General features: G+C 49.0%; 1 protein-coding gene across 3 annotated transcripts in view; it reads left to right on the forward strand.

Moving 5' to 3' along the window:
- Positions 1-1,116: 1,116 nt before the first annotated feature.
- SEPTIN8 (septin 8) overlaps positions 1,117-26,642 on the forward strand; it is a 35,093-nt gene continuing 9,567 nt past the window's right edge. For 2 of the 3 annotated variants that reach the window (XM_071443155.1, XM_071443156.1), the window contains exons 1-5: positions 1,117-1,272; positions 17,608-17,722; positions 18,980-19,175; positions 19,822-20,008; positions 25,523-25,684. In XM_071443155.1, coding sequence (XP_071299256.1) covers positions 1,243-1,272; positions 17,608-17,722; positions 18,980-19,175; positions 19,822-20,008; positions 25,523-25,684 — 690 coding nt within the window. In that variant the 5' untranslated portion in view covers positions 1,117-1,242. The remainder of the gene's footprint in view (positions 1,273-17,607; positions 17,723-18,979; positions 19,176-19,821; positions 20,009-25,522; positions 25,685-26,642) is intronic. The other variant, XM_071443157.1, reaches the window with a different exon arrangement.

Here is a 26,642-nt window from a genome sequence, read left to right on the forward strand (position 1 = left end):
AATAAACGGTTCTCAGATATAATATTGCTGGGTTTGCGCTTTATTTTCGTTCGAGAAATCTATCAAAAGAATCCTCCCCGAGTCCCCCTTTTATAGTGGAACGGGACAAGTGGTAGAAGGAATTATTTTCTTGGGGGGTTAAAAATGATCCTCGTGAGTCCCTTCGTCGCAAAAAGCATTGTAGGCAGAAGTATTTGGTCTCTTTGACCGAATTCAGCTCTCCAAATGTACAGAGTGGACTGCTTCAAGAGAGAGGGTGAGGAGGACAGGTGAGGACATAAGCAGGGACAGAGGGGAAAGCCTCAGACGAAACCAGGGCAACAGAGAGATGAGCGGGGCAGGTCTGGTCTAGTGACCCAGCAGCACCGGGAGCGCACATGGCTCTGGTGAGCTGCTCCTGGGAAGCTGCACTGCAGCAGAGGGCACCCGAAAGCAACAGAACCCGCTCTGTGCTAGCAGCTCCTGAAATACCAATGTCTGCGTTACAGAGACTGGCGGTGGCCTTGGCTCTGTGCCCTTAGGTGGGAAGGAACGACGAAGAAAGACTCCACAGCTCTCTGTTGCATACTTTAAATCAGCATAAATGCGGGCAGCGTTAATGGCCGTGCGCGCTGCGTGTCCCGGCTCAAACCCACGCCGTGGCTGCCACTTTGGTGTGGCTGCCGCGTCTTACAGAGGCACCGCTGCCCTGTGGAATGCCATGTCCTGGGTCTGTGCGACCCCTGCGGGACGCCATGTCCCGGGTCTGTGAGACCCCTGCGGAATGCCATGTCCTGGGTCTGTGCGACCCCTGCGGGATGCCATGTTCCGGGTCTGTGAGACCCCTGCGGGATGCCATGTCCCGGGTCTGTGCAACCCCTGCGGAGGATGCTCCCGGCCCTTCCGCAGCCACACTGTCGCTTCTCCTGCCAGGGCCACCCGTACCATGTGCTCGCCCCCAGACCGGCACCTGACCCCCGGCAGGGAGCCCTCCGGGGCAACCCGACCGCTCCTCCTCGGTTCCACTCCCCTCCGCGCTGGGAGCGGCGGGCCCGCCCCGCCGGCCGAGGGGAGGCTGTCCCGGTCCTGCCCCGGCCCGGCGGGGCCCGTCCCCTCGGTTCCCCGGTCCGGCGGGCGGGCGGCGCCTGCGGCGGGCGGAGGGCGGTTCCAGGAAGTGGCCATATTGGATCCATTCAGCCGCAGCCACTCGCGGCGGGCAGCGGCAGCAGCGCTCCCGCCGCCGGAGCCGCGCCAGCCCCGGCCATGGCCGCCACCGACCTGGAGCGCTTCTCGGTGAGCACCGCCCCGCTCTCGGCCGCGCCACTTGCGGTCTCTTTGCCGCTCGGGTGCCGGGGAATAACCCAGCGGGTGGCGGGTCCGGGGCACGGCGGGGGATGCGCGGCCGCTGCCCCGCCGGCGGCGCGGGGGAGCTGGGGCGGGAGCGGGCGATGCCGGTGCCGGCGCTCAGCCGCGGAGGGCGCGGGGAAAGTCCTTGCGGGAAGGATCCTGCCCGCGCCGTGGGCGGAGGGAGCAGCCCGTGAAGGGTTCCGGGGCCTCGCAGCCGCCTCTGGTGCTGGCACCGGCCCCGGCACGCTCGGGGAGTCCTGCCGGGATGGCCGGGATGCTCCTACAGGGTACCCGACCCTGTGTCTGCGGGCACGCATCACCCCGCAAAGACAGGCGGCAGGAAATGGGGTCAGACCTTCCCAAACAGCGATTGTTTACATACCGCTGCTATCCAAACACTCCGCAGTAGTAACTTAGCGGTGTGTATATAACACAGGGAGAGGCACGCTGGTTGAAACACGGGTAAAGCAAACCCTTGAGGCTGGCTGCTCTCTGAGCCAATGTATGAGGAATGCTGTACAGCAAATATGGAGCGTGACCCGTGCACTGCCGCCTCTCTGCAGCTCACATGTTGTATAACTGCTATCGGAAGTCAATCTGGCTAAAATCTGTCGGCCCAAAGCTATTCTTTGTCTACAGATTGAATTTTTTGTTGCTGTTGGAAGGGCTCCTCTCGTTAAATAGCTCGGTGTTGTGTCTTGTACTGTCTTAGAGCTAAAAAACATTTTTACCGCATTAAATAGCATAGCTCTCCAAAGTCAAAATAGTCTGGTGTGATATTACTAAATAAATGGGAACAGCAGAGGTGGCTGTCTGAATTATAGGCATGCCCTTTGAGCACAAACAAGTCCCTGCTACTGTTTTCTCTGTAAGCTACTTTTTGCCAAGGATCTCAAACCCTGCTTCATTTCCTTGAGTCCTGGCCCAAAAGTTTCCAGCTCAGGAATGACTTTTCAAGACTGTAACTTACTTAAAACTTGCATAAAGGAAAATTGAACTGGGGCTCTTATTTAAGAAAGCTAATGTTTCTAGGCTCTGGGAGGAGTAGATTAAGGTAATGACAGTGACAGAGAATGAAAACACCAAGACTCTTTCATTGCACTTCTTTCTGCATTTGTATCATATAAAATACGTCGAATGTTAATTTGGTGTGCCTGCTGTTGCCTGTGCAGGTTTTCATAGGCATTACAGGAATCTAAAATATTGCCTAGTTCTGGAGAAAAATTAATTAATTTCCTTTTTTTGTGTACTTACATCAATACTCTGTCACTTTGATTTTAAAAGAAGAAAGGGTAAAAAAAATCCTCCTGACGGTGTTTGGCTCTCGTTTGGGCACCAGAGGGAAGTGGCTGGGCTCCAGCATGGCTTGAGTGCCCAATTGCATTAGCAAGAAACCTGCTTGTTTTGTGCAGTGAGCAGGGATGGGTTTATAGGGATTTTGAGGGTGGGAGAGCACCCTCTTCATGTCTATTTGATGTGGGGCAGACATCTGTCCCAGCTGCTGTTTCCTTTACCCCTAGCTTCCATCTCAGCTGTTGTTCCTCCAGCATCATGGAAACCTCGTGATTCAGGTGTTCTGAGTTGTTCTTTCTGCAGGGCTTACAGGTTTCTTGTTGCCATTTTATATTACCATACCTCAGCTCCCTGAGCATGAAGTCCATGTGGGAGTAGCTTGTCACTGCCAAGCAAAGGTGCTGATAAATTCACTTATTTTTACCAGCTGTTTGTATTTGCAGTAGGAAGTAATGCTGAAAAAGCCTCTGAAGTGGGGTTTTGATACACAATGGGTCATGATTGGTGAAGCTATTTATAGGTGTCCAGCTGACAATGATATCCTGGAATGTAGTGACCCTAAGGTTTGGATAATGTGTTTTGAAAACTCCCCAGATGCACACTTCCCTTGTGCAGTCCTCCAGATTGCCTCTGTCTCCAGCACAATAAAGTTCCCTTCAAGTGCTGCTGTTGGAAATGACCAACAAAAACAAACAAAAGGAAGCTCACCCATGGAAAGCTGCCTCTGAGGCAGCAGGATCAGATCAGTGGTGCTCAACATGACCTTTGTTTTTGTGGCTGTATTGTTGTGAGAGAAATTTGCTTCAACCCCTGGAGACTGAAGTTTTCTGCTCATCTGCTCTGGTAGCCACAGCTGTGTTCAGGGCTTGGGCTGCAGGCATCACTTCTGGAGCTGCTCACCACCAGGGTGGAAGGAGAACAGATAAAGTTTGGTTCATTTATGAAATACTTTTATTTTGTCATTAAAGCTTGTCCATTGCCTGGGCTGGCCAGTGCTGAGTTAGCACATGTGGTGACTGCACTGGAGCAGACACTAGCAGTATTAGCAAGGATGTTGGGATGTTGAATGGGAAACAGCCCAACCACCTCGTGCAAGTGGAAGCCAGAAGGTGCTGGAAATGCAGGAGCTCTGAAGGAGCTTGGAAAAGCTGGAATAAGAAAAAGTGACAGCGAAATGACTGGAGATGCATTGGAGAATAAATGGGATGAGATGTGAGACTGAGACTATAAGACTTCTGCTTTCCCAAATCTGTTGCTTTCTCTTTTTTAAAATAAAGCACACTGAGCTCACAAAACTGTCTGCACTAACTCATAGCCTGACATGGTGGTGCAGAGGCAGTGGGCTCCAAACTGAGCAGTTCTGGGAGAAGCAGCAGGTGTCCTCAGTCTCAGGGTTGGGCTCAGATAAGAGTGCAGCATGAAAAGCTAACTTTGGCTGATTGCTCTGTGTGGACACTGTGACTGCCTTCGTGGACAGGGATGTGTGAGCATTGATGCCCAGGGCAGAGAGCACTGGACACTTCACACGTACCTGGCAGAGTGTGAGCTGTGGCTGGGGACAGCTGTCCATGTGCAATCCTGAGATTTCCCTTCATGTAAGTGATTGACAGCTGGGCTGGTACTGGCAGCTTTACAATAAATTAATGTCCCTTAGAAGATCTTGGAGAGAAAACACCACTTTATACAGAGGAAAGCTGAAGAGCAATTTGTTTGCTGGAAGTAGATGATGGGATTTGCTTTGTCTCAGAGAGTTGCTGAGCTTGGGGAGGATCTGGCAAGTTTGTCAGCTGTGTGTGAGTGTTACCTGTTTACACACCGCTGCCTTCTTGTCACCTGCTCCCAGCTCTGAACGGGCACCTTTCGATGGTGCCTGTTCCTGCCACAACTGCCATTGTGATAAACTTCATGTGCTGCTGCTGCTTTCTGTAAGCTCAGGTTCACTTAATGACTGCACAGCCTAAACCCACTCTTCCTGTAAGGGGCCAGTGTGATGCCTTAGTCTATGAGAGATGGGCTTGGGGAGTGAGCTGAGAACCGCTGTGTTTCATGACCAGAAGTCTTATCACTGCAGGTCCTAAGCACAGGCTTACATTTTCTTCGAAACAAACTCTAAAGGAAACCTTTCCATGGCTCAATTCCAGTGGAAAACGGGGTTGAGTTGAATTCAGACATTCCCTCTGCTCTCTTTTTCACCCAGGCAGTTGGCACCGTTTGGGAGTTCCAGTATTAAATATCTTTGTCTGTTTCTGCTATTCAGTTATTTTACCTTTTGCCTGGATAAACTCAAGTGGTCCCCCATGCAGCGTGGAGCACAAGTGACAGATTTTTCTCCAAGCTGGTAGCAGGCACCAGAAAGCCAACCCAGCAGGAGCAGCCCTTCTCCTCCTGTGCTGGCCAACTCTTCTGCCTGTAGTGTATGCTTTTTTGGGAGGGAACGATGCAGAAAATGGCCTTCCACTGGAGGGGACAAATTGCTGGTTGCATCTCCAAGCCTGTGATCCCTCCCCTGGAATTTCGCCTGTCCTCACGCAGGAAGCCAGCTCTGACTGCCTCAACCACAGAATCAATTACCTCAACCACAGCCCATGGCAGTTCAACACTTACTTTCAATATATGCACTGGGTACAAACATTGCCCAGAATAAGATGTTTTTTTGGGGTTTTTTTCCCTCTTCCCCGCTGTGGTGCTGTCAGTGCTGGTGAATCCGGGGTGTCTCTTCCTCCTGCAGCATGTTGTTGTGCGTGGGAGCTGCCGAGCTCTCCGGAGCTCTCCTGCCTGCAGTGGGTGCAGGCCGTGGGTGGAGGGACGTGAGCTGGCGGAGCCTGAGGCCGCGTGTGCCCTCAGCACCGGCAAAACAAACGCGGGCCTGAAGAATGGCTCCCTTTCAGGAGCCGGCACGGTGTCAGGCCTTGTCAAGAATGGCTCCCTTTCAGGAGCCGGCACGGTGTCAGGCCTTGTCAAGAATGGCTCCCTTTCAGGAGCCGGCACGGTGTCAGGCCTTGTCGTCTGTGCTGGGGTGGCAGCTGTCAGCCAGTCCCCAGCATTGCTGGAGGGCCAGAAGCTCCCTAAATATTATCTTGTGTGGCAGAACAGCAGGGCTGTCTCCAGCTGCGGGGAGAGGCACAGCCCTGGCTCTGAGTGCCCCGCTGTGCCCAGTCCTGTCGTCTCAAGGCACCACTGTGCAAACCAGGGCCCATCACTGGGCTGTTTTTCTGTCTGCAGGAGCAGTAGTCACGCTCATCTCTTCTCCTTCCCTTTGGCTCCGAGCTTGGGAGGGGGAGAAGCTGGCATGATGCTGAATTGGCTTTTCCTGGGTTGTGCAATGAAGAGGAGGAATTTGGGAGGTGATGGGACTGAGGGAGACGGGCGGGGTGTGGGCAGGCTGCACGCTTCACCCCACCTGTGTAGGGTAAGGGCACGTTTGTGGGATTAGTTTTGATTATTCAGAATGTTTTGAACACACTTCAGGCTGTGTTGGGAGCAGCTGCCCTGTTTGTTTCAGATGCCCTGTTTGTGCAGCCCTTAGAAGTAACATTGTCCTGTCCCATACTTGTTTTGTTGAGATGGGCCTTGTGTTTATGCCGAATCTGCTCGTTTCTCTTCTTCCCCACATCTGCATAGCTGCAGCAAGCTCTAGGTTTATACCTGAAGCTTTGCATTTATATTCACTTATCATGAAAGTGTCAGACATCTAAGAGAGCCAACCTCTTCTCCTAGAGCAGCCCAAGTGAGGAAAAAAAAATCCTGAAAGTGCTCTTTGTGCTCAGTCCCAGCCACGTGCTTTCCTTCCAGAGCCTCTCCTCTGGCATAAGCAGCCATGCTCATCCAGTTTGTGACAGTGGGATGCAAAAGGTAAACCCAGACAGGGAATCAGCATCCTCCAAATGGGGTGATGGGAGACTTTCAGAGAGGAGTGGTGTCAGTGAGAACCACAGGATTCTTGGACACAGCCCTAATCACCGCTCTCGGCTTGTGGCTGACCAGGTCAGCGCTGTGAAGGCACCACTTTTAGATGTTCAGATTCCTTTGTGAAACCAGAAAGTGTCTGTCTCCCACAGGCATGAAATTCCAGGGATGTCAGACAGCTGGAGCAAGGTTCCCATCGAGCTCTGTCTCGGGGCTCTTGCCCTCGCTGCCTGCATGGCCTCAGCCCCAGACTGTCACAGGGAGCTGTGGAGCCAGAGAGCCTGGGCTGGGTTTCCATCCAAGGCTTGGGGTTCTCCCATCCTCATCACTATTGCATGAGATGCTGTGATGAGCTTGCATTTTGTGTGCAAGGAAACATATGGGGAATGCATCGAGTCCCCCACAGCAGCCCTCAGCTGGCTCTGGCTGTGACAGAGAAGGGCTCAGCCCCCAGCTCTGCTCTGCTGAGTTCATGTCTGCCTGCACAGGGCTGTACAGGCATGCCTTCAGCTGTGGTTGTGTGCAGCATGTTCCCTGAGCTTGTGGTGATGCTGGAAAATGGAACCTTCCCATGTCTGCCAGGACCTCCCTGCAGCCCTCAGGTCTGCCTCTGGGAGAGGAGACCATCCCTGCTGTGTTGCAGTGTGTGCATTGCTGGGTGCCCGGGCTCTGGGGGCACAAGGGCATTGCCAGGTCTCTGCTCCACACCCTGCTCACAGCAGCCTTCCCTCCTGAGCCACGCTGATCCTGGCTTTCAGCTCTGCCACAGGGAAATGCTGCCTGGGGAAGGTGGCAGCTGGCCTCCCAGCAACATCCCCCTTCCCTTTTTCTGCAGCAAAGGTGCTTCCAGCTCATATTCCTAAATATAGATTTATTCTGTGTTTTCATACAGAACAAATAGTGCTTTCAGCTTATCTTTTTGCTGTGAGGATTTTTCAAATAGAAGTTTCCTTTTCCTTTTTTCTGTTGCCTTGATTCTTCAGATTAAAGGCATTCTGTGCTAATACACTTGGAGGCTTTCTGGAGGCATGTGTTAATAGGATATATAGTAGTCAGCTTATTAGTATGATGACTCTGGTGTAGCCCTCAGAGGAGCTGAGTTGCTGTGGTATATTCTGGGATATTCTCTTTCTAATGTCTTCCAGTTATTATTACAAGAAAATGTGGTCAGTAGCTGGAAGATCTGTTGGTGGAGATGCTGTGGGATGGTTGCATAAGGCAAACTGGAAGAAGCATACAGTGGTGACCAAAAGCTCTTGGGTTCCCATTATATCTCTGTTCCCTTCTCTAAAAATAGACTGGATAATAGTATTTATTGTAATTGGGCAATAAATTCTGGAAACGTATGTGGGAATTAGCCATGTTTATTTTAAGTGGTAGCTAAAGCAAATAAGCTTGGTGACTGCTATCCAGCATGGCTTGTTTGGAGTGATGGGGATCCAGATCCTTTTTCCCCCTCTGCCACTTTTCTTTTAAACTGCTCCAAACCTTTTTCATTCCAGTCCTTAAGGGTAGGCACTCAGTTTATCTCCTGGCTTTGTCCAACAGCCACTTGTGTTTACCAAGTGTCTCCTCATGGAAGGATGCTGGGAAACCAAAGAGATTGCTCAGCTTAGAGCAGCTGAGTAAACTGGGAATGCATCGCTGCCTTGGGTGAACTTGGAGAAAGTCTGCACTAGATAAGGTGCTAAGATTAGGCTCTTGACAGGGTTAATTGGGAAGTCCATTAACTGAAAAGACTCAGCAGCTTCTGAATAAATAATTTTAAAAAGAAACTAACTAGGGCAGTGTTGGGTGGCTTTGTTTGTATTTCAGGATCTTTTTTTTTCAGTCTGTTTAAAAAGTTTCATTTGTGTTTTGGACTTTGCTTGGTTTTGAATAGCTTATGGGGGATGGAATTCTCAGGCTGCAGAGAAGCTGAACTTTCTCATCCTTTAAGGTCATTTTGGAGGAAATGTCTTTCATTTTTGGTTCCATAGCTTTCTTTATTTTTAACCAACTTTCCTTATTCTCAAAGGCAGCCTTCATGTTTGCAAAACACTGTATGCAAAATGCCTGGTAAATCCTGCTTTGCTCATTGTAAACTCTCGTCCAGGACTTGTGATAGAGGCAAAATGCCCATTTAATCCTCTCTTGATTAAGAAAAACCTCACAGTTAATTAATTAGGCCTTATAAATGTTATAGGGAAATCACTAAATAACAGCTTAAGAAAAGAAGCATGTGGGAATTTTGCTTGTGGTGGAAAAACAGAGAGGAATTTAAGCCAGAAACAGTCAGTTTGTTTGCAGAAAATTAAAACTGATGTTGCATTCACAGGTTGTGAATGGATCAACTTGGATGTGTGTGGTGTAAGAAGATGAGGAGCTTTACTCTCCCTTGAGACTTGGCTTTGAGCATCAGCAAAAACTGTTGTTTTAAGCCTGTGCCATTTGATGCTGCAGATGCGTGTAGGATTTTTATTTTGTGTTCTGTGGTTTGTGTTTTTCTGAAGGAGGAAAGGCTGCTGGGGCTGAAGAGAAACTGAAGGCAGTGTTCAGCTCAGCTGTGTGCTCAAAAGTGCTGAAGGAGCAGGCTGGAGCAGAAGGGGAGCAGTGGAGGTGCAGATCCGTGCTGGGAGTGCCCAGCATCCGGCTGGTGCTGGGACACAGCCCAAGGTGTGCCCAGCAATGGACACAGCCCAAGGTGTGCCCAGCAATCCAGAGTGCTTTGGCACCAGCCTTGGATACAGGAAAGCAATTAAGGAGCTTGCCTAAGGAGTTCCTCCCTTAAAGGAGCTTGGCTTCTCGCTGAAATCCCTGTCCACCTCCTTAGGGAGGAGGTGCAGTGTGTGCTCAGCACTGGGTTTCGCTGCTGTGCAGCAGAGCCTTTGCTTCCCCGAGACTGCCCTGGGGCACGTGGGGCATTGTGAAACCTTGGCTCTAGCCCAGGGATATTTTGAAATATTTGTTTTCCATAGGTGCTGAGCATTGCACTTCACAATGCATTCGCTGGTCACTTGCTGGTCTTAAAGTTTGTGAATAGATCTTAAAAATGGGTCCAAAAGTTAAAGGCAAGAACCTCAGCTCTTTACTCTTCTTGCTTCTGTAATATAAAGTGGTAAAGTGGCTCTGATTTTTACTTGGCATGTCTTGGTGGTGACTCCATATGTGGTTTCTTCAGTGATGTTTTTGCCTGCCTGCAGTGCAGCTGGGAGCCAGGAGGGATATGAATAAAGGCTTGAGTGTCTGGGAAAATTCTTGGCATTCTTAGAAGAGCGGTTTAACGGGGAGGGGGGCTGGGAATTGTGTTGGTTTAGTGGGAGGCTTTTTGGGGGGGACTCCAGTGTAGGCTGGAAGATTATTGTGAGCATGCAGCAACTGGAGATGGCTGGCTGGCACAGCATCCCACGCACAGAGAGCTGGCTTGGATGTGGCTGTGCTGCCTGTTGGAAAACAGAAGGAAGGAAAGGCACTTGCCATTGCTGGAGGGAAGAGCAAGGCTAGGCATCACCATGTTACCTTTTACAGCTCTTTAGGGTTGCTACAACAGGGAAAAACGACAGTTGCCCTCCCTGCACAGGGGTGGAAGGTTCATGATCTCAGGTGCAGCCTGGCTGACTGACCATGTACCACTACCAGAGCGGGCGGGAGCAGGAGGCAGCAGAGAAGATGGAGCTCTTCATCTTCTATTGTTGATATTGTGGTAAATCAGCAGAAACTCCACATCTGTGGGCTTGTTTTTTCTTCCTTTCTTCTTTCCCCAGCCTGTTATTAAATGCTCCACGATGGGGATCTGAAATTTTAAGCCCATGCTTAAGATTAACTGAAAACCTTCAGAATTGGCTGTGTGCTTGCATTTTGCAAATCTCCTTGAGATTAGGTGCCATTTAGACGTGACAATTTTAGCCTAAGAGGTGCTGAGAGCTCCACTGGCCAGCCCCAGTGAGCTGAGTGTGCTTCATTTTGTCTCCAGTGCCAAAGGCACCCACAAGGTCACGCCTACTCCACCTCTGTTGAGCCCTCTGCTAAGACTGACTATGCTCAGAATCCTCTCACTGGTCTCAGAATCCTCTCACTGTCAAATCTGGTCTCATTACCTCTCTTGGACCATCTCCTTCTGCTTAATAGGCTGCAAAGTGCAATCTCATTCACTGGTGCTGTTGTACATCTAATAGTCATTAGCCTGTTGAGTACAAGACAGGTGATGTTTTCATGTGTGCTAGTGAGTGTTTTGAATGTTGCTCACACCACAGAGGTATTTTCCTTACATGGGGTGTGGTGTTGCTGTTAAGTGCCCCTCAGCTCTGAGCTGGGCAAAAGAGGGATTTTCTTCATGGAAACATGACTCCCTACTCACTGCTGTCGCTTTGCAAATGTCAAGTGGCATTTATTGAGCCAGCATTCAGAGATGGAGAGATTCTCCAGAGAGAGGTAATTTGTCAAATTTCTCTGCATTGATCCAGAAGCTGGGCCAAGCCCAGGGAGTGCCTGCTTGGACAAAGAAGCTGAATTTGGCATCTGACACTGTTTGCCCAAAAGTCTCTAGGCAAGTACTCAACTGCTCCATGACTCAGTGCACTTGTGAAATGATGATAACTACAAGTGCCCTTGTAAGGAATCCTGCAGGAGGGGCATTTGGGGGAGGTTGTGGGGCTGGGTTGGGGGCCTGCATGTGCTGAACCCTGAAGCTGCCCCTCTCTTTTTTGTGGTTTGTGGAGCTGCTGCCCCAAGTGCCCAGGCTGAGAGGGGCCAGGCAGTGCCTGTGGCTGGCACACATGAGCCTGTACCTGGGACCAGCTTGCCCTGCCTGGGCTGGATAAACAGCCAGATATCACTCAGTCCTTTCTCTGCTCAGTTGCAAAATGAGCCTCCCTGCACCAGGATGGAAAGATTTCCTGATTCCATGTCTTTCCATGCAGGACACAAGGGAATAGCATCCTACAAACACCACTGGTGCATGTATTAATCTTTGTGTTGCACACACTGCTGTGAATTGTGGATGGGGCATGGAGAGGGTGAAGTCATTGTTTTGTGCCCAGCAGCAGTGCCCAGCTGTGCCAGGCCAGCCCCTGAGCTCTGCAGTGGCACCATGGCTGTGCAGGGTTTGGGGAGCCCCCCTGCTCTTCCTCCTGCTGCTCTGAGTCACTCTGCTCAGGAACCTGCAATCTGCTAGCTCTGGATTTTCCTTCTGCTTTGATTTGACTGTAAATCAGAAGGGAGAGGATCTGAGTGTGCCTGGCCTTTGCACTGTTCCCTGCAGGGCAAAGCAGTGCTCCCCTGGGAACAGCCAGTGCCACAGACCTGCTGCAGGGCATCCGTGTGACACTGATGATGCCTGGACCCAGCAAAGCACTGGAGGATTTGTCATGGTGTAAGGTCTTGGTGGCATCCGGGACTGAGGAATGTAGAAACAAAAGCGTGCCTCAGTAGTGGGAATTGAAGCGCTGTGGAAAAGCACCATGCAGATGTTGTATTGTTGCCTCTTTGTGTTTTCTAAATGTGTGTGTAAAATGTAAGTGAGAAGACTCTGGGAAGAGAAGGACCTGAAACACAGCTGCCTGGTGAGCTCTTGGAAGACACAAGCTTCTCCCAGTGTGGGGCTGGCTGTGGTGAGCTGCAGCCTGGCCACAGATCCCAGGCTGGTGGTGCAGAGGTGCTGGAAGCAGTGTTTGGGAGCAGCAGACACCTTTGGGTTGAAGGTCACTGCTCCAGTGTAAGCCCTATTCATGTAGCAGAAAGGAGAGAAAACTCAATCTCCTTCCTTCTTGCCCTGTAGGTCTTTGCTGTTTGGTCTTGGAAAATGTCAGCTGTTCATCTTTTTCACTTATGTTCTGTTGAGCTGTAGAAATGGGAAAGGGCAGCTCAGATACAGAAAAGTTCTGTGCTATCCCTCAGGGTATACATCTAGAAGTCATCACTGTTTATCAGCTAAACCACATGATGTTTTGTTTTCCCTCTCAATTTTATTCACCAGTTGCTTGCACGCTGATGAAGCAGGGCCCAGAGTTTACATTACAAGTCCCAGCATGCCAGCTTCACCATTTAACAAAAATAAGTATCACCATTTATGATTGTGGCATTCAATTACACTTCTGTTTACCCATATGCTTTCACCTGCATCATTCAGGAAAAAAAGCCTGAGGGTTGTCTCAAGCAGGAAACACAAGCATATGTCACTAAGGAGAAATTTGTGGTGGGATTATTGAAAGATGATACTTCTAGAGATATTTTTTTTTAACCAACTGATATCAGAATGATCTTCTCTATACAAGGCCCACTCTGTTTCTACTGCTCCTGGTGGAAGCAAAGGAAGCAGGGGCAGCACATCTCGAAGCAGTGTCAGAGCTGCTCTGCTCTGCACCAGGGCCCCAGCTAGGAGCACTGCAGCTGAGGGGCAGCTGAGCATGGAGCTGGTCCCACTGCTGACATTCCCTTGGGTTGTGCAGGCAGGGGTAAAACCACTTTTCCTGGAACAAGCTGCTGAAAAATGTAATGACGCAGAGTGAAACTGATGCTAATTTGGAGGTGAAGCATGAAGAGAAACTGTGATCAGGTTTTTATTTTTTGAAGAATCATAGGCACACAGTTTGAAGCTGTAGCCTGTGCACTTCTCACAGGTTTCTTTTATCACTGTCTTTGAAGAAGAGCTGAATTAGTATGTGGTGCTGTGTTGACCCTCTTGTGGGGATCTGGATTTGGTCTTTCTGATTGTGTTTCTCTGCTGCCTTTTCTTGTTTGACTTGCAGTAAGGACCAAATAAAATATCATCTGCAGTGGCTGTAGTACTTGCAGTAAAGGGCCAAATAATACATCCTCTGCAGTGGCTGTGGTCTGTGGCCAGCTGCCTGCTCCATCTGCCTGCCAGCCCTGCCGCAGGGCACAGCTGTGGTGACCCTGCTGGGGATGGGCTCGGAAGCTGATGTGGGTTTGAAGAGCAGATTTTGGTTCCCTGGGCAGCTCTGAGCTGGTGTGGCCACAGGAATGGGCTGGTGTGCCATTGTGCATCCTAAATGCACCCTCAGTTTCCAGCAGGGTGTGTCCAGGAGCTGGGGTGCCTGGGGCATTTGAAGCACTGTGGTTGGAGATTTCATTTCAGTTCTTGTGGTCTCAGCTAAATGCGTCCATCTGTGCTACCAAGGACATGTCTGTCTTTCTGCTGCATGCTAAGAAAATGTTTCCATGATGTTGCTGTCGAATCAGAGCTAAAGATACATAAGATATCTGATACATCCCTCTGGGATGGCTGTTGTTCCTGTGGCCATGCCCCAGGTGCCATTTCTGTGCCCGTTGCCTGGACAGAACATTTGTGAAAATGTAAGGACTTAGGATTTGAAAATACTTCAGTTCTGCTCTGACTTTATGATTAATCTTTCATTTCCCACAAAATTCGAGATTCAAAATATGATTTATCCCCTTGGCTCTCTGCTTCAAGCCTAAAGATCAGGTCAAGGCACAGAAATCTTTGAAGAGCATGGTCAAAGACTGCAAGTAAAACCCTGGCAGCTGCCCCATCATAGGATGTTATTAATGACCCAAGAAGGGATGGTCAGGGCTGCAGTTGCTCTTTGAGGTTAAAGTTCCCACCTGGAGCCATTGCAGACTCTTAATTATCATGTTGTGCAATGGTGAAATGGGCTTCAAGAAAGGTTGGCTGCCTCGTGGTTATTGGCAGCCCCAGGAGGGGGTCCTGCCTGGTAAGAAGCAGCAGAGTTGTCTCTGCAGGCTGTGAGATGGAGGTGCCTGGCTCACTGAGTGCTGAGGAGGATAGCAGTGTGCAGGGAGCAGTGCAACTGGGAAGGGCAGGGCTGTGATCCTGCCTGGCTCTGCCCTGGCTGATCCCAGCTGGCTCTGCCATATGACCTGCCCAGCTCCTGTCCTGCAAGGCACTCCCATTGCTGCCAAAAGGATGGAGAAAGCTCTACTGAAATCCTTAGCTTTTGTTTAAAACAAACAAAAACAAACCCCCCTACACTGCTGCATTAGTGCTGCCCTCATTTATTGCAGCGTTCGTGTTCTGGATTGATTATTTCTGCTGAGTGTGACAGGCTGGCTTCTGCTGGAAGGGGTTCTATTTGGAGTGTGACCTTGCCTTCACTAGCAGGTGAACTTTCAAGCTGTCCTTGGGCCACCCTGGCATGTGGGAGCTGGCCAAAAGGGCTGGTCATTTGGGTGCTGATTCAGGGTGTGGGCAGGTTCCTCTCCAGCACAGGTCCTCACACCAAACTCCACAAGTGAGCAGTGGTTGTATTCACAAGGCTGTCAGGTTTCCAAGCTCAATGGATTGGAGAGAAAGAATAAAACAGTGAAAACTTTTTCCCCCCCTTTCTTTATTTTCCTAGTCTTCCTTCTTCCCAGCAGCTGTTGCTATTGTTTGTCCTAACACAGCAAAATCCCTTTGGAGCTGAATGACAGCTGAACACAGTGCAAGCACAGCAAATGGTTTTCTGCTTTGGTATCAGCAGCGCCTTGAACTTGAACCAGGTTATTTCTGCTGCTTACAGAAATAAAGGAAACTGCATTTCAAGGTCACTGGCAAAATTTATTCCACTGAAGTTTGGCTCATTGATTTAACAGCTTTGAGAGATGGCGAGCAGCTCTGAGTAGGTGTATTCCTGTCCTGTAGTGAAGAGCTACTGAGTGCCAAAAAAAGAAGAGAAAAAGCCCTGTGTAGATGCATTTGGGTTTCCTGCAGCCAAGGCATGACTGAGTTCTCAATGCAGCCTTGCCTGGCTGGAGCCTATTTAAATGCAGCCTTGCTGAGCTGGAGCCTATTTTAAAATCTCGAGCAGTGGTGCTGCCTGTTGCCTGGAAACCTCCTCCCAGCCTCAGGCACTTTCAGCCCCATCATAGCCATCGGCAGCCTTTATTTATTTCCCATCCAAAATGTCATTCCAGGCTTCTGGTTTGTGTTTTTGTTTGCTTGTTTTTGTTTATTACGTAAAATGAAAAGACACAAAGTGTAACCATCAAACCCGGTGCCTTTCTGTGGGAACAGCCTGCCCGGCTGTCACCGCATTGCAGAGCTGGGAGCTGGCAGCTGGAGCTCTGGGAGGTGCTGGGGAAGATGAGGAGAGTGGGCTGAGAGCCTGAGGAAGCCCCCTGAGCTCAGCTGGTGCCTGCAGTGGGTTCCTGTGCCTTGTGTCAGCCTCTTCCTCCAGGGCAAAGCCAGACCTCATCAGCTCTGGGTCTCTGCCCAGCTCACACGTGTCCCAGGTTCCCCTTCCCTGTTGAGGTTGTGCCACCCCATGTGGGATCCACAGCTCAGCATTTGCCTGACTGGAGCAACACAGATTCACCTTTAAAACACCCTGTGTATCCTGGGGTCTGAGTTGTAGCACCTTTAATACACCCTGTGTATCCTGGGGTCTGAGTTGTAGCACCTTTAAAACACCCTGTGTATCCTGGGGTCTGAGTTGCAGCATCTCCCTGTGCTGACAGGTGAATGGAAGAGAGTTCAACTTGGAGATCTCCCTGTCTTAGGGGCTGGTTTTATTTTTAATTCACCTAAACTTTGGCCATCTCAAAACTGTAATTGCTGACATCAGTTACACATGGAAATTTTAAATGATTTCTCTTTCTGCTAAGTTAGTGAGTGGATTGATCCTGAATGGACAGAATAGGATGGATCACAGGAGCCCAGCTATGATTCAATTGTGTTTTTGTCCAGGGAGTCACTTGGGAGAGCACTGGGCTAAGATAATCTGAAAGTGGGTAAAAAATGCTAAATGGAATAGCCAGAAGGTTTGTGTGTGAGGCATGGAAGTTGTTTCAGCTGTTCACAGGTTGTTCTTGTGATTTAAATGGTTTATTTTACAAGACTGAGAATATTTGTTCTACCAAAGGCAGAGCTAAAGGGGGCTTTGACTCAAGATGCAGTTGAACAAAAGTTTGTGTTTTGTTTAGCAATCTTACTGCAGGCACAGAGGCAAGGTTTATCACATCATTTATTTTCCTCTTGACTTCATTTAAGTTTGACAGGCAGCTTAGGCTCTTCTCAGGGATGCTCTTGTCTCTCAAGAGCATCCCTCTCTTAGTGCTGGGACATTAAATTCCAATTGTCAGAAACAGACAGAAGAACCAGTGCCAAACCAAGGGCAGACTTTTTTTCCATTCCCATTTTCTGTGTGCTGGTGGTTAAGAAAAACAATCAATTGCCAAAGAAATTGTGAGGGTGAATTAATCACAATTCATTCTCTGAAATCCTGTCTCCTTGCTTTTCCATGGGTGGGTAAGAGCCTGAGGGGCTCCAGGGACGGTGGTCTGGTCTCTGGGTTCAGACATCATTTCTTAGTTGTGCAGAGAGGTGTGCATCTGTTGAAATTCTAAACATTCTTGGTTTTATCCACTAGAAAGAGAAATGACCCTTCTGTCAGCTCCTCTTTGCTGGACTTTATGTCTGCTCTCCTCTTCCTTTCTGTCTAGCACAGGTCACAGAGCCGCTGTCTCCTTGGATTTTGTTGTCTTAGTTCCTAAGCAAAGCCTCTACAGGTGATCAGCTTCTGTGGGGGAGGGAGGGAACAGAAGGGAGAGCAAAGTGCACACGGGGGAGGCAGGAACAGGAACAGCAGAGGAACAGAGGAAAGCTGTGTGCTCACAGATGGCAAAGCAAGAGGGTTCCTTGCCCTGTCTGTGCCAGCGGCACCCCCAGCGCCGAGCAAGCAAACCTCGCTGCTTGTGGCCATGGCAAGGGGGAATGACAAGTACTCAGGGAAAAATGTACAGTCTGTCTGCTGAATTCACTGCTGGAGGGTTTGAGAAAATAAAATTAAAAAAAAGTCCAAGAGAAATGAGTGCTAAAACACACTGTGGTAGGTTTTCCTTTGCTAATCTCTCCCAGCTGCATGTAGTGAAAGCTCTCACTGGTGTTTTCTTTACTTTGGAGCCTGGTAGCTTGGTTCTCCCAGCTCCCCACGAAGATCAGTATTTCACACCCTCTCCTGCTGTTGGTGGCTGTTGGGGGGTTTGTACTGGGGTGTGCCAAACACAGGCCCTTAGGGGCACTGCTGGGCTTTGCAGTGCCCAGGAGGGTGGGTGATCTTGGTCTCATCAGCCTGCTTTGCCATCTCAGTGCAGTTTGCTAATCTGGCTTCTTCTCCCTGGCAGAATGAAGAGAAGAGGAACCTGTCCCTGGGGGGCCATGTGGGCTTCGACAGCCTCCCGGATCAGCTGGTCAGCAAGTCTGTCACACAAGGCTTCAGCTTCAACATCCTCTGTGTGGGTGAGCACTGTCCTTGCAAACAGCCACAGGGGGAGGCTGGGACCAGCATTTATTGAGTGTCCTGCTGTGCCACCAGCCTTGGCAGTGACTTCAGCAAGTCAGAAATGCCAAACTCTTAAAAAACACACTGAGTCAAGGCAGAAGGATTTCTGTAATCAGTGGGTTATTGCTCATCATCTCTGCTGCAATAGCTTTGCAATAGGAGGGAGCAAAGGAAGGCTGTATATAGCAAGTTAAGTGTTTCCATATGCTAGCTGGGGTGGCTGCATGAGCAGCTTTTGCTGGGTATGATGTCTAGGTAGATACAGTCAGATGCACCATGGGTTATGTGAGAGCTGCTGTTGGTAACTTGGTTATTTCTGAGTGTGAGCCTGCACCCCAAATCTGGGCACAAGAGGTTTGTGTCTGAGCTGTGCCTAGTCAGTGCTTTCCAGGTGCCAGCATGGTCATCTCTGTGCTTAGAAAAGGAGGGGGACTGTTCCTTACTGACTTTAAAATAACCTTATTATATCCTTGGCTTTTAATTTTGGTATTGATGTGATCTAGCAAGCAATGCTGACTGGAGTACTAGAGACCAATTCCTTTCAGTGATGAGATGAGCATCATTTCTTTTTTGGCTGGTTCTTGTATGGTGTATGAGGTTTGAAGTATTGTAACCTGCTAGACCAGCAGAAATACAGCAGCTCCTACAGCTTTCTATAGACTGTGCAGTGAAGGTTATTTCCTCAGATTTTGCCTCTCTTCACCCCCATGACCACTAGGGCTATGTATAGTGAATAAGGAGTTTAAATGAGGCTCCTTCTAGGCCAAACTGGAAAATATCAGTCTTGTTTCATTACCAGGAACAGCAGTTCAAAGCCTTTCTGCTCACAAACAGCTTGTCAGCCAAATATTCTGGGACAGAGGTTTTTGTGATGCATCCCAGGTGTCCCTTAATGGCTGCTAAAATTGTCCTCTGCACAGCTTCTCTAGTGCAGAATCCCAGGCAAAGTCAGGGGTCATGGAAAGGAAAACAGTGTGCTTTGCTGTGCTGCTGTGTTTTGTGTGATACTGGGAGGCAGGCCCCAAGTGCTGTTTGCATTAAACATGGGAGACCTTCAGGAAGGCAGACACCTGTGTGTGACACCCATGTGACAATTGCATGTCTGTGCACGAGCCACTCAGGGTGACCTTCCACAGTGTCATTCAGTTCTCTAATTAACGTGCTTTGAAGTGACAAATTCACACTGCAGTGAGCTGCTGGTTTGTCCCCCCCAGGTGAGACTGGCATTGGGAAGTCCACACTGATGAACACCCTGTTCAACACCACCTTTGAGACGGAGGAAGCCAGCCACTACGAGAGCGCCGTGCGCCTGCGCCCGCGCACCTACGACCTGCAGGAGAGCAACGTGCACCTGAAGCTGACCATCGTGGATGCAGTTGGATTTGGGGATCAGATCAATAAGGACGAAAGGCAGGTCTTGTGCCATCTGCTCGGTGTTTCTGCCTCGTGCTTAGACATCAACTGCCTGCAGTTCCCCTCGCAGCGCTGCAGAAGTGTCTGTGTCTCTGGTAAAGGAGTCGCTGCCTGTAGTGGTTCTGGGGACAAAGGGTAGAGGGTGAACAGCCAGAAAGAGAGGTCACAGGAGGTCTTTCCAGCAGAGATTGCTGTCCTCCAGGAGCATGAGCTGTTAACCAGCTGTCCTCAGAGCAGGGTCAGGAATTACCTGTTCTGAACTTGTCTCACTTAACTACACAGACATCTTGTTCAAGCCCCAGGTAAAGGCTTTCTGGGATTCCAGGGTGTCTCCTTGTCATGTTGGGTTGCTACAGACAGATGGCTGAACCCTGAAATCTGGGCAGAGTTTGAGATGGGGAAGTAGTCATCTTTCTGTGCTCCACTGTCCTTAGACTTTGCAGTACAGCCTCAAGAATCTCCAGCAACCTTTGGATTATAAGGTCTGTGTGTAAACCCCACACTTTCCCATTGAAGAACTAAATTGTTTGAGTCTTATAACTTATTTTTAGTGATATCATGGAACATCTAGGAGAATTCCTTCAGCCTTTAGGCAGTCTAGATTTGTGCTGCAGTGGCTGGTTTGCTAATGGGATGGTTTTAGTTACAGGCCAATCGTAGAGTACATTGATACGCAGTTTGAAAACTATTTGCAAGAAGAGCTGAAAATCCGCCGGTCTCTGTTCAACTACCATGACACAAGGATCCACGTCTGCCTCTACTTCATCACCCCCACCGGGCACTCACTCAAGTCCTTGGACCTGGTGACAATGAAGAAGCTGGATAGCAAGGTAGGGCCTTGGAGACTACAATCCCTCTTTCTGGAATGCTTTTGTTGGTGCTGATTGTCCTGTGGAAGGTTTTGTTCCTTCTGTGCAGTGCTGGACTCCTTCCTGCATGGCAGCTGATAAAGCTTTGGCCTGGGGTTGCTGAGGTCCTGTGCTTGTTTTCTCACTGACTTTCCTGAAGAATGTCAGGGAAAGCCTGTTTTCCTGTTGGTTGTGTAAATTCCAGAGTGTCCCTCTACTGTAAGAATCTCACCCAATTAGCTGATATTTATCAGAGCCATCAGCTGCAGCTCCCTTGGGTGTGCTGGTGAGGATGCCTTCCATCTTCAGCAGTTAAATTGTGGAGTCCCCTTTGCTGTCCTGACCTGTCAGCAGGAACAGAGGGGCTGAGAGCCCCCAAAACTGCAGTTGTCCTAAGCTGGTGGTCAGTGCTGAGGAGACAAGGGCTGAGAGAAGCATTGGCTCTGTGTGCTGGTGCACAGGGAGTGTGTGAGCTGTCACTGCTGGCAGTGCCAAGTGATCTGGATAGGAGATCACAGTATCTTCTTAACGTGTAGATGTGGTGAGGAATTCCCAATGTCATAGGAATCCTAAAAGTGGGTGATGAGAGGGTCTACTGGGGTTATTTCTTGGTGCATAAGCTGTTCTGCTTTAGGGGGCAGGGTGTTACCTAACCAAGGGCTTGCTTATGTTCCTGCCGCTGGGAGCAAGTTTCTGACATAGTTTTGGGTGTTCCAGCTGGCTTCCAGGGAGCTGCAGGAGGCTTCAAAGGTCACTAGTGGCAGCAGAATCTCTTCTTTTCTTCTCAATGGTTTCCTGTCTTTCAGAGTATTGTTTTAGCAGCAGGGTGGTTCCTTTGAGGTGGCAGGTGCTGTTCAGCCTGCAGAGGGACAGGCATGGGACCCTGCAGGACCTGGGGATCCCCTGGATTACTGAGGGAGCACTCTCTCCTCTGGCTGTTGTTCACGTGCTGCCCTGTTGGACTTTGCTGCTGGGTTGAGTTCCCCTGTGCAGTCCCTGCTGCCTGCCCTTGCTACCTAGGGCTCATGGCCTGCTTTCCCTTGGCCCCAGTCCAGAGCAGGCACTGGCTTCCTGTTGCAGTGGGCTGTTTGTAGCTTTGGCTGTTACACTGACTTCATCAGGAATCCAAAAACTTTCCCTTAATAAACTTTTGTCTCTTGGTACGGTGCCAGCATTACATATTCCTAGAAAAATTTCTGGAGGAAAGCTTTTGCACTATTCCCCTTGGTGCTGGTCCCACAAAGCATTTCTCTCCTTTCCTTCTCATTCCCTACTTTTCACATCTCCCTGTGGTTGCCTTTAATGTCGTCCTTTGGTAGTACCAAAATAAATCCTTTGTGCTTGTGCACAGATGAAAACTTTGTGCACAGGCAAACTTTTTATATTTCCAAACTTCCACTTTAATAGCCCTCTCTGGAGCCATTTTACGCCTTTGTTCTCATCTCCCTTCTTGCCACAGCATGAGAACATCCTGGATTTCATGCTGTGGTGGCCTCACACAAGTGGGCACATGGAAATGAATAAGCAAGTGGAGCCCATTGATATTTTCTGGGCATCAGGGATTTATGTTGCATTTCTGCAGTGGTGTCATCCCAGGACATGGGAGCGCTTCCCAGGCACTCCCTGAGGGGTTGTGCAGTGCTGTGCCCCTTTCCCAGATGAACCATTTGTGCTGGGGGCTGCTGTGTGGGCAGGGTGAAGGGGATGTCAGCAGAGCCCAGGCAGTTCTGCCCTGTCAGTGGGAGCAGTGGGTGGTCACTGAGCAGAGGGGATGTGCACTGGCTCATGTCTGCTGCTGTGTGAGCACACTGGTGTGGTTAATTGTTGTGCTGTTGTGTGTCCCAGGATGAGGTAAGAGATGAGAGTTTGACTCCAAGTTCTCAGAAGGCTAATTTATTATTTTATGATACTATATTAAAAGAAAATTATGTACTAAAACTACACTAAAGAAAGAGAAAGGAGACATCAGAAGGCTAGACAAGAATGAATAATAGAAAATCATGACAGACTCAGAGAGTCCAACACCTCTGGCTGGGATTGGTCATTAAGTTAAAACAATTCACATGGAACCAATCAAAGATGCACCTGTTGGTAAGCAGCCAACCACATTCCAAGCAATCAGATAATTCTTGTTTACATTTCTTTTCTGAGGCTTCTCAGGAGAAAAATCCTGGCCAAGGGATTTTTCATAAAATATCACAGTGACACACAGTGACCTGCTGTTCTTGGGGGCTTTGTGTGGCCCTTGTTTTACAGTTCAAGGATGGAGCTGTGGAGATGGAAGGTACATCAGAGGCAATGCTGTGCTCTGTGCTCTGATCTCAGCCTCTGCGACTGGTTTAGCAGGGAGTTTGTAGGACTGTGGCTCAGTTCCACCTTTGCTTTAGTCCACAAGTGACATGATGTGTGGTCCTGGGCAGGCTTTTGGCTCTCTGTGACAATTTCAATAACCAGTCTTGCTTTTAGTGTAAAGTCTACAAAATCCCTTCTGGGTAAAGCTTTGTAAACAAAATCTTCCATTGTACTGTAAGACAATATCTGTTTGGCTGAGCTCATGGCCAGCTGTTATCTGGGGTTTTTAGTTACAGCTAGAGAGCAGAAGCATCTTCACAAGTGGTTGTAGATAAGTGGAATTTGGCTGGCTGGCTGCTAGTGGGAAGCACACAGGGCCTGACAGGTGTAGACTTTCCACTGGGTTTAACCTGGGACAAGAAGGAGATAAATCATTGTGCATTTATATCAGATGAGAAGGTGATTTATTGATTTAAAACCCAGCCCTGCCAGGGGAAATGGTGGTGCAGTGTGTGCAGCCCTAAGGGTCCTGGAGCTCACTGCTTGTCCTGGATGGTTTTCAGTCACCATGTGCTGCTTGAGCTGTGGCTGAGTGCCTGCCCTCTGAGAGATGACACATCCTGGGCAGGTGGGGATGCTTCAGGCAGCCTGTGCCTCAGCTCTTTGGCTTCCAAAGTAGGATTTGCCTGTTGGCTTCACTGCAGCTTCCATTCAGGAACAGTTTGGAGATGGGAAAAAATTCAGCTGTGTTTCACATGGCAGAAGTGCCTACAGTCTTATTGCATCAGCAAAATTATTTTCTACCACATGACAAGTTCCTGTAAGTTTTATTTTTGGAGGTGAGGAACAACTCTGGTCAGAAAGACTTGAGAAGGAGGTGCATTTTTGTCTGTGTGCATGGGAGCTCCCTGTCCTGTCTGAAGCACAGACTTCTTCTGCTTATAATTCCAGCTCCAGCAAATCCCTCCAGCACATGGCCTGACAGGCAAGGGGACACTGCACCCCTGTCACTCACACTCAGTGGGGACACATGCCAGCAGTCAACTGCATGATCTTATTACTAGATCTTCAAATAGAGAATATTGCTCTTCCACCATAGATATGAGAATGTTGCTCTAGGATTTTGCCTTCAACCCAAGATCAACATTATTTGTGTAAAAAGACTGGACAGAGAACTGTCTTGTAGTTCTGGCATTCCTTCCTTTTATTTGGGTTATAAAACCTGTCCAGGAGAAGAGGTGGCTTTTCTTCTCTAGCCAGATATGTATCAGTTTGTCACTAATCTCTGTGCCACAGGCTTGGCCCTGGCGTGGAGGTGGGTGTGTGGAAGGTGCTGTGGGGAGGGAGGGTCAGACATGCAGTTCAGTTACATCTCATGTCTCACTGGTTTCTTGTTTCCAAACTCTTCCATCCTTTCCCTAAGCTGTGAAGGAATGAACCCATTCTAGACCTAGGACACACTCAAGTGCCATGTTCATGCCTCTCCAGTATTGATGTGGCTGTGGATTATTGAAAACACAACTTGGACAACCCCTTTGTGTTGTGAACTCCGTGTCAGCAGGTGTTCGCTGAGTTGACTTTTCAAAATACAAGAGATCTGGTTGAGGGCACTCCAGCCAGCCTTGGTTTGTGATTTGAGTGGTGCTGAGACCACAGTGGTGACCACAGAGCAGAGCCTGTCTCCCCTGCTGCTAGAAAGCTGCTCCAGGCTCTGCACTCCGCATTGCTGTGAGCAGGGCTGGACTGGGGTCCCTTGCAAAAAGAAGGGGAAGTTGCTTGGTCTGACTGAAAGTGAGCCCTGAGCTGACCCTTTTTCTGTGGGAGGTGGTGAATCCAAGCCTCCTCAGGTCTTAGCAGGTCAGGGACACACCCAGCTGTGGTCATGGCCCTTTTGCCTTTGTAATGAGGACATGGACCTGCTGAGCAGGGGAGTGAGCAGCTGCAGCCTTTTCTGTGGGGGCTCTGCTCCTTGGTGAAAGAGTCCAGGTCAGTGGCTGAGAAAAAGAGGAATTTATTCTCTCAGATACATTTGCAATGAGTAAATGTAGACTATTTTCATTCAAAGTAAATGCTTTTGTGTTTAGTGAGTGCTAAACTACTAAACAGAGACAGAGAGGGGGAGTGGGGAGAACCCAAGATGTGTGGAAAAAACACTGACTTACAAAGAACTTGTGCTGGGAAAGCAAAGCCATTTATTTTAATTGGGCACCCACTGGAGACCAACTGGTTGCTGTGAATTTCAGCTCTGTAGGACAAAAAGCATTGGCTGTAGGGAAATGTTAGATGGCAAATCAGACTTTCCCCTTATTTGTCTAAATTCTTGTGTTTCACTGCTGTGAATTTGGCTGCTGTTCAGACAGATGAGTTCTGCTGTTTGTTTAAGCAGTGGTTTCAGTATCACACGTGGCTTTTCTGGGCACAGCAGCATTGTCTAGCACAGGTTCCTGTGATAGATCCAGCCTCACTGTAGCTCTCTTAAGCATGAGGCTGTAATGAAGCCCATCACTCCTGATGGATGTGGCTCTGGTTTACTTTTGATCTTGGAGGGTGCTGGGCACAGGGAGGCCTCCTCACTGTGCAGCTGTTGGGTGGCTTTGAAGCCCAGGTGAATGAAGTTGTGTGGGGTATAGTGACTGCTGGCTGATGTGAAACCAAAGCTGAGCAAGAACAGCATGAAAGTAAATAAATGTGGTGTATGGCACCCTGCCCTTTCTCCATATAACCCACGTGGTGCAGCCAAGGTGTGATCCTCACCAAGAGGCTGATGGAGTCCTTGGGGAGGGTCATCAGCTGCTGTCAGAGCATCTGAGGAGTGTCTGCTCTTCCCACTTGAGCATGGGAAGGCTTCACATCAGCTCAATGTGCGTTTCACCCTGGTGCTTGTCTTGTAAAACATCCTGTCAGCACAGCCAGCACGGAGGGGTGACAGCTCGGATGTGACAGCTACACTGTGTCTGCCTCAAAACACAGCCAGAGCAGGGCTTTGATTTGCTCCTGTGTGGTTTATCTGGAGTCCTGTAGCCAAGTGAGTCCTGGAGAACTCTTCCCTCTAGTGTTCAGCGGGGCTGGGCTGCAGCTCCTGTGCAAGCAGACTCCAGGGTGATTTTGGGAGCTGGAGCCAGTGGGGCAGGATCTGGGTCACCCCCGGGTGCTCACTGGGTGTTTGTCCTTCCTTCCTTCCTTCCTTCCTGCCCTGTGCTCTAGGTGAACATCATCCCCATCATTGCCAAAGCAGACACCATCTCCAAGAGTGAGCTGCACAAGTTCAAGATCAAGATCATGAGCGAGCTGGTCAGCAATGGGGTGCAGATCTACCAGTTCCCCACGGACGACGAGGCCGTGGCTGAGATCAACTCTGTGATGAATGTGGGTAACTCTGCCTCTCCCATCCCTGCACAAAGCCCTGACCAGTTAAATTGCTGCACAAAAACACATCTGAAGGGCAAGTTTCATTGGGAATGCCCAGACACTGAATCTGTTGGAAAGCTGAGCTGTGGGTCTCGCAGCTTTTGCATACAGAATTAATTAAAATGTGGCTTGTGTTTAATCTGGGGGCTCTCTGGAGAAACTTAGTTCTAGAATTTATTTTATTGCATTTTTAAAAAATGCCTTCCTCAAAATTAATTCTGTCTGTTCTTAGGCTATATTGTGTTTGAGGAAGAAGGAACTGTGAATAAAATGTGACAGTTAAGATTTACATTAGTCTTGTGACTTAAGGAGGCTGACCAGAAAAAACCCAATTTAAAGTAAAGAAGAAAAATCTTTAATCTCTATTTTGTCTTTTTTGAAATTCAGAGATCAAATTCAGACCTGACTGAAGCACATGCAAAAACACTTTTAAGCTTCTTCTCTCCCAAATCAGAGTGCAGCTATGGCAGTAGAAAAAACTGAAATGTTTCCATGATCATTTTATAAATCAAAAGTAGCTTTTTCATCAAAATGGCCATTTTCCTGCATAGCTGTTTCTGATTAAATGCTTTGTCTTTTCTTTTACCCTTCTCCCTGCCATTTTTTTTTAATTCAATCACCAGTTGGTTTCTGGGTGGACTAGGTGCATGTTTTCACTCTAATAGTTCTTTTTTGCTGAAATCATGAAAACCTTGGAGGATTCACTCTTACTTAAATAATTGCAAGCTGTGTGTATTGGGGAGAAAAACAGGAGCCATGCTTGCTTGGCTTTTTTTTTCTTCCCCTTCCTTCCTCCAATGAAAATATATTTGGCCACATATGAATTCCATATGAATTCCACACTTCTGGATCCATTTCTTTTAAAAAGCGAAGGATTTTGTCAGCCTCACCCTACTGAAGCACCCCGTGTCCTGGT

The sequence above is a fragment of the Agelaius tricolor genome, unplaced genomic scaffold, assembly GCF_023055355.1.
Source record: "Agelaius tricolor isolate 1412-34295 unplaced genomic scaffold, bAgeTri1.0.p SCAF_18, whole genome shotgun sequence".
In the NCBI taxonomy this organism is placed as follows: Eukaryota; Metazoa; Chordata; class Aves; order Passeriformes; family Icteridae; genus Agelaius; species Agelaius tricolor.